The sequence below is a fragment of the Pteropus vampyrus genome, unplaced genomic scaffold, assembly GCF_000151845.1.
Source record: "Pteropus vampyrus isolate Shadow unplaced genomic scaffold, Pvam_2.0 Scaffold197, whole genome shotgun sequence".
Taxonomy (NCBI): domain Eukaryota; kingdom Metazoa; phylum Chordata; class Mammalia; order Chiroptera; family Pteropodidae; genus Pteropus; species Pteropus vampyrus.
Window position 1 is genome coordinate 2,060,845 of NW_011888978.1, and position 6,752 is coordinate 2,067,596.

Genomic DNA, 6,752 nt, shown 5'->3' on the forward strand with positions numbered 1-6,752 from the left:
AAATTTTGTCCCTGTTGCTCATGGATTCATTCATTTATTCAACACAAGCATTGTCAGTGAACAAAACAGACAAAGATACCCTGCCTTTGGGGAGCTTAAATTCTAATGGGAGGAGACACATAAGCAGTAGACATCATAAGGAAGTAAATGAACAGTATGTTAGAAAGTGACAGGCCACAAAAAATAAAAGGCGAGGAAAAAATACTGCAAGTGCGAGAGGTGAGGTGGGTTGCAGTGTTAAAGATGGTAAGCCTCATTGGAGAGATGACAATTGAGCCAAGTCTTTAAAGAGGTAAAAGAGGGGTCGAGTATGGGAAAAGTATTCCTGGCAGAGAGGACAGCTAGTACAAAGCCCTAACATAGAAGGCCAGTATGGCCAGTAGAGAGAGCGAGTGGAGCAAAGGAGGGTGGAGAAGGTCTCCTGGGCTATTGTCGAGGCTCGGCTTTTTCCTCCTAGTGAAATGGGCAGTTAGTGCAGGCTTTGGGCAAAGGAGCGACCCGGTCTGATTACTCCGGCTGCTGTGTTTTCTGCAGACCAGAGAGAATCAGGGAGGCTAGTTAGGAGCTGCTATGATAATCCAGGCAAGATACGGTGGTTCTGAGCAGGGCGTTAGGAAAGGAGGGTGTGAGAACTCATTGGACTTCTGGATCTGGCTTCTGGTAGATTGAATATGAGGGAAGAGAATTGTCCACACCTTTCCTACCAAGGTTTCTTTTCTAAGAACTTCTCTGTTTCTTCTTGGAAAACTACCCAGTGTCCATTTGCAGCTCCCACAGCTCCACTGCCCTCTTGATTAAGGTCAGTGCTGTTGAAATTTTCAGTGGATATATTCAGTCTCAACTAGAATGCAGAGTTCTAGCCGGCCAGTCTGACATACTTTTTTATATTCTCCAGGCTTCGTCTCACAGAAGTCACCGTGTAGAATAGAAAGAGCATGGGGCTTATAGTCCTGAGTGTTCTCTGGGACTCTGCCAGGATAGTCTTTAGCCTCCATGAAACCCAGCCTTCTTAGCTTCCAAGGGGGGCTCATGTGCCCACAGGCCAGCAGATGATTTAGTATTAAGCAAGATAACGTGTGAGGCATGGTGTCTGGTCCTTTTAAAAGAAAACGTTTATGGGTTAGATCGAGAAAAGTGCATGCTTACGGAAAGAAAACAAAAAAGACTGTATTAGACACATAATCTCACCACCTCTGAGACAGTTTTCGGCACATTTTCCTCTAATCATTTTTCTTGTTTTGTCCCTTGTTTGGGTTAACTTCAGCCTGGAATCTTGAAAACTTGGCGAACTTTTACTTTTGTTAATATGCAAATTATAGTAAATTTCTTCTTTTTTTCAACCAACAGGAGGATGAAATTTTGAACAGATCGCCAAGAAACAGAAAGCCACGAAGAGAGTGAAACTATCTTAAGAACTTGATCTGTGATTTTCTCCCTCTCCCTCCCCTGCAAGTGTGGTCCTAGGAGAGGACCGAGCACACCTTAGGTTGAAACTCAGAAAACCTCCAGATGTCGCCTTCAACAGGTTTCAGTCAAACACTAGCCCGTGTAATTTTAAACATCTAGCAGTACATGCAATTGTGACATCAAGGACCCTGTTTCTGTAGAAAGAAAGCATTTAGCATAATGGTTGTGAAATGTAACATGAAGCAACTAACTTCTATTTTTTTTTAAACATCTTTGTTTTTTAAAATAGAGTGATAGAACTTTGCCAGTCTTTAAAAATCTTGGCTTAATTTAATATATTAATCTATCCCTGCAGAAATAACACCAACCTTTAGAAATGCTAGGGGAATGAATACAGTTTTCGTAACCAATTTTGTTTAAGTTTGGTATTACAGAACGTTCAAGTGTCTCTGTCCCTTAAAATTGATAATCATGTTTAAAGTGCAGTCATTTGTGGTTATAATCTTGTGTCGCTTGCTTCCATGATTCAGTTCCTCCTTAGGAAATTGAGAGGGATTGGATGGAAGCCCAAATTTATATAAAGTTTCTGTTTAAATTGTATTAAAAATAGACATATAAAAAGAAAAAAACTTTTCAGTTGATGTTGGTTAGACCATAAAGCGTGTGTGTTCTGTTGCCCTTGAAACAGCTCAGTTCCCAGATATCTTTGCAGTTAGTGGAGGAGGTGGCATAATGTAGCACGTGAGCCTTCATACTCTACACACTGGGCGCGTCTGGGCTCCAGCCTTTTTGAGCCAGTGCTTTTTTGAGGAACGCTACCAGGACATGTGAGCTCCAGAGTAGATGCAGATGTTTCATCACATCTTCCACTGTGTTGACACTGTTTTCTTTTCCTTCCCCAAACTCCCAGCTTTCTCCTCTGCTATGCATTTTCTTCACAGCGCAGCTTGCAGTCCGTTGCTGAAAATGATTATAAACTCTGCATAATGTTAAGCTTTATTGTGATTACGTGTATGTTTCTTCTTCCTTTTTTTAAAGCAGACCCACACCTTTCAAGGGTCAGAGTACAGGATAGGATACAATCTTTCATTTTCATTGGTTTCTTTTACTCTGTGTAAAGACTTTAGAAGTCTAAGCCAGAGGCGAGCCAATTCAAAATTGACTGTAATTGAACACAGGCTAAAAGTATTGATGGGAGGAGTGACATAGAGCATGAGTTATCTGATTTTTGTAGCTGCTAAACCTTTTACGTTTTCATTTGCAGTTCACGTAATGTTGTGTCTTAACTTACATGATAAAGCAGTCCTGTTCAAAAAATTTTTTTAAGTATGTGGCTTACAGAAGTTTTCAAAAAGTGATGTTAGGTTTGTTTTTTCACATGGAATGCAGATGGGTGCTATCAGAGCCTCTCCCCCATCACTGTAGTGTAATAATAATATTATTACATCACAATGAAGTGTATTCAGAATTAGGTGTTCTTTTAACTTTATTCTTTCTTCAGAGGTGTTTCAAATGTTACCGATGATACTGTTCCTTGCACTGAATATATAAACACTCTAGAGTGTTTATATCGGGGAGATACTTGGGGAGGAAGTATATTTGTAAAAGATGAAGGCTGTATCTGTTTATTTTGTTTATCTTCAATTTTTTACTGGTTCACTTCAATTCTTATGAGGGTAGGATGCATTTTCTTACTGTTCAGTACTTCATTTTCATCTGTTCTGTGGTCACAGTGACCTTAGCTATGTAGCAGACTTTCCCAAATGTATTGAGTGCAAATAAACAGTTACTTAGCAAGACCTGAAAATATGTCTGCAGGTTGATCCTTGAAGCAAATGTGTTTGGAATTGTTGCATTTTTAGAAATCAGCCTTTTGCATTTTCCATTGATAATTCATTTTTCTCACAGTCTCTTCCTGCTGAGCTGTGGAATGACAGGTGTAAATCGGAGTGTTCATTTGCTTTTCCAGGGTTAGTTAGTAAAGTTTGTCTAAATCAAGTCTTTTCTGAGTTCTCTTTTTCACTCTTGTTGAAGATGCAGCCTCCTGATTAAATGTCTGATACATTAATGAATGATCAGCAGCAGTTTTCAACTCTTTAAAAGGCACTTACGTTGTGATTTGACATGCTAATTATCTGTCCCATGGTTGTAAAATGCCCACTCCATCAGATGTTTGTCACTTTCTCTTGTCCACAAAATACTCTCCACTTTTCTCAAGTTGTCGCATTGCTAAATGGTATTACATTAAAGCCCTGTGTTAAGCATCTGCTTTTTGACTGAACTTCTTCATAGTAGCCTTAAATTTGCATGTTTTACTGTTCCAAAATGGGTTAATCTTCCTTTAACCCATTTCCCGTTTAGGGAAAAAAGTGCAACTCACTGCCAGTGTTAACATCATGTGTAGGAATGCTGCATTTTCTAGGATTTGACATTTTCAGCGATTGAGAATTACTATATTTTGTAAATGGAAATGCTACTACTAAAAAAATGCTATAAATAGAATGATGTCATTTGTTTCCAAAGACTATTGACATGCTAGAGTGATGCAGAAATAATAATAAAAGTGTGATATTTCGTGGCAAACTTTAAGGGTAAAGTTAGGACTGTAACCTGCAAGTTATCCTGCCAGAGTGTATTTTTGGGGCAAACAGGAAATGGGTTAATTGGCTACTACATGAGAGCTAATATGTAGAAACTACTCTGGGTGGTGGAATAATTATAGTCATCCCTTGGTGTCCGAGGGCGTTTGGTTCCAGGACCCCTCACAGATACCAAACTCCAAGGATGCTCAAGCCCCTTATATAAAATCATGCATAGTATCTGCATGTAACCTACACGCGTCCTCCCATATACTTTAAATGATCTTTAGGTTATAATACTTGACAGCCTAAATGCTATTTAAATAGTTGTTATACTGTATTGTTTAGAGAATGACGACAAAAAAGTCTACGTGTTTAGCACAGATGCAACTAGCAGTCATTGTAGGCATAGCCTACATAGCACCCATCAGCAACAATGTAACTTTTTGATATATTCAATCCTTAGTGGGTTGAATTCAGGATGTGGAACACTCATATTTAAAGCCAGTTGTACTTTATCTCACCACAGGAATTTGATCCAATCAGTTCACTGTAGGTTTTGTCTCCTTTTCCTGCTGGATTGGGGTTCAGTAGTTTCTGTTGTATCATAGGGATAACAGCTCAGAGAGGGTAATTCATAGATAATGTTCTTTAAGATTTATGGGAACTATTTGACTTAAATTTCTATTAGAAAGTAAGTCTTCAAAATCTCACTTTATGTTTTACATATAAAATATTTCTGGGAGATTTTGAAAGTTTGGCCAAAAGTTTTTTTGTTTTTTTTTTAAATGTGTTATTAGGCTTTTGGATTGCTTACTGAGGAACAATACACAAAATGTAGTGCCCCTCATTACGATTATCTTTCCTATTAGAAAAGAAATTATTAAATTCTGGTGTAAAATTTGAAAACTGGTAAAAAGCAGGGCCACCTATATATGGCTTTCGTGAGCTGTAGGCACTTTTGCCTTGGTGGGCCTCCTTTTTTTTTTTTTTTTTTACTGCTTTTGTATAAAAACATACTTTTTGAATAAGGACTCATTTTTTCGCGATTTAATCTATATCTATTTATTTATTTTACGCCTACAGCGCCCAGCTTTCCTAGGTGGTCTCCCATCCAAGTGCTAACCAGGCCCGACCCTGTTCTTCTGATTTTAAAATAAAAGATTTTCGCTGGCCGGTAAAAAGTTGCCATAACAAAAGTTTGAGCTGTTCCTGATGCCTCTCAATGTGCACTCCTGGCATCTCCTGTTTAACTTGGGCAATTAAGGTTCCGAATATCTCTTGGCCCACCACAGACTATCTAGTTTTATTGCTCATTGCTCCTGTTTTTTTGTCTCGCCCCCTTTGCCCTCTAGGAATAATACTAGAGAGTAACTGGTTGGATTTTGAGCGACTCGATTTTACCTAACATCTTTTAAATGCAAAGCTTCCCTCCAGGATCCCAGTTTTTGACTGAAGCGTCATCCTTTGCGGTTCTAATCCCCACTAATGGCATTAAACTCTCCGCATACTCTTCCTCATGTATGCTGGGGCTCTTTTTCTTTTTTTTTAATAAGCTGTAACAACTTGAGACAGTCTCAGTGACAGTCCCAGTGATTCAGAATAGTACAAGAGAAAACTTTCCAGCTTTCTTGTGGACGATTCTGAGCAATTCCGAGGCTGGATGTAAGGAATGAAGTCGAAAAACAGCTGACATTAAGCGTGGCTACTTCAGAGTTTATCAGAGCAAAACTCAGGAAAGCGCTGGAAAAGAAGAGAATGGTGACGCGCTGTGGTGCCCTGCGACGTCTGAGCCTTGGCCAGTTGCACGGCGCCTACTACCCCGCTCTCCGCCGCGGACCCGGAAGGGCCTTACGGACGGGGGATGGGGGGCGGTGCTCGGAACGAGATCCCGTCAGTCACCCTTCGTTCGGTGCCCAGGACTGAAGCCCGCCCCTCACTTGAGAGTTCCTTTTAAACTCTGCTTGGGAGCCCCTCTGCGTCTCCGGCGTGCTTGCCCCCGCCCCTCGGGTGGCTCGCTCTTCCTCCTCTGATTGGTTGCAGTGCATGTTCATCAGCCGTGACGCCAAGGTCGCCTGCCGGTGCCCCGCCCTCTTCCGAGAGCCCTGAAAACAATTTTAAGATGGCGGCGGCGGCGGCGCGGAAAACAATGGGCCTGGGGCGGCGGGGCCAGGCCGAGCCCTGAGGTAGGCAGTGAGTGCCGGCCGGGGTCGGGTTAGCGGGGTCAGAAGAAACCCCGCCGGTGAGCGCTAGCCCGCCCCATACCTTGCGGGGCCATGGCGCGGCCGTGAGGCGGCCGGCTGCCGGCGGGGAGAGGATCCCGCAGTGCCAGCCGGCCCGAGAGGCCCGCCCCGGGCCCGGCCCGTGCTGCCCGCGGCCCATGGTGCTGCCCACCTGCCCCATGGCGGAGTTCGCGCTTCCGCGGCACAGCGCGGTCATGGAGCGCCTCCGCCGGCGCATCGAGCTGTGCCGGCGCCACCACAGCACCTGCGAGGCCCGCTATGAGGCCGTGTCCCCAGAGCGCCTGGAGCTCGAGCGCCAGCACACCTTCGCCCTGCACCAGCGCTGCATCCAGGCCAAGGCCAAGCGCGCCGGCAAACACCGTCAGCCGTCCGCCCCGGCCGCGGCCCCTCCGCCCGCCCCGATTTAGCCTTGGGGTCTGCTGCCTGGCGCCAGGCCGACCAAGGGCGGCTGGGAGGGCAATGCAGCCCCTCGCTCCGCCCGCGTCCGTGGGCCTGGCCAGCAGGGCCGTGCTGTGGCTTTGGA

At 43.8% G+C, this 6,752-nt stretch overlaps 2 protein-coding genes across 7 annotated transcripts in view; both read left to right on the forward strand.

Annotated features, from left to right (window-relative positions):
• The window catches only part of CANX (calnexin), a 28,813-nt gene extending 25,140 nt beyond the window's left edge, over positions 1 to 3,673 (forward strand). For all 5 annotated transcript variants that reach the window (XM_011371967.2, XM_011371968.2, XM_023537725.1 and 2 more), the window contains one exon: positions 1,348 to 3,673. In XM_011371967.2, the coding sequence (XP_011370269.1) occupies positions 1,348 to 1,401 (54 nt within the window). In that variant the 3' untranslated portion in view covers positions 1,402 to 3,673. The remainder of the gene's footprint in view (positions 1 to 1,347) is intronic.
• Positions 3,674 to 3,731: 58 nt separating this feature from the next.
• MAML1 (mastermind like transcriptional coactivator 1) overlaps positions 3,732 to 6,752 on the forward strand; it is a 42,187-nt gene continuing 39,166 nt past the window's right edge. Inside the window, exon 1 of one of the 2 annotated variants that reach the window (XM_023537719.1) lies at positions 3,732 to 6,621. In XM_023537719.1, the coding sequence (XP_023393487.1) occupies positions 6,367 to 6,621 (255 nt within the window). In that variant the 5' untranslated portion in view covers positions 3,732 to 6,366. The remainder of the gene's footprint in view (positions 6,622 to 6,752) is intronic. The other variant, XM_011371969.2, reaches the window with a different exon arrangement.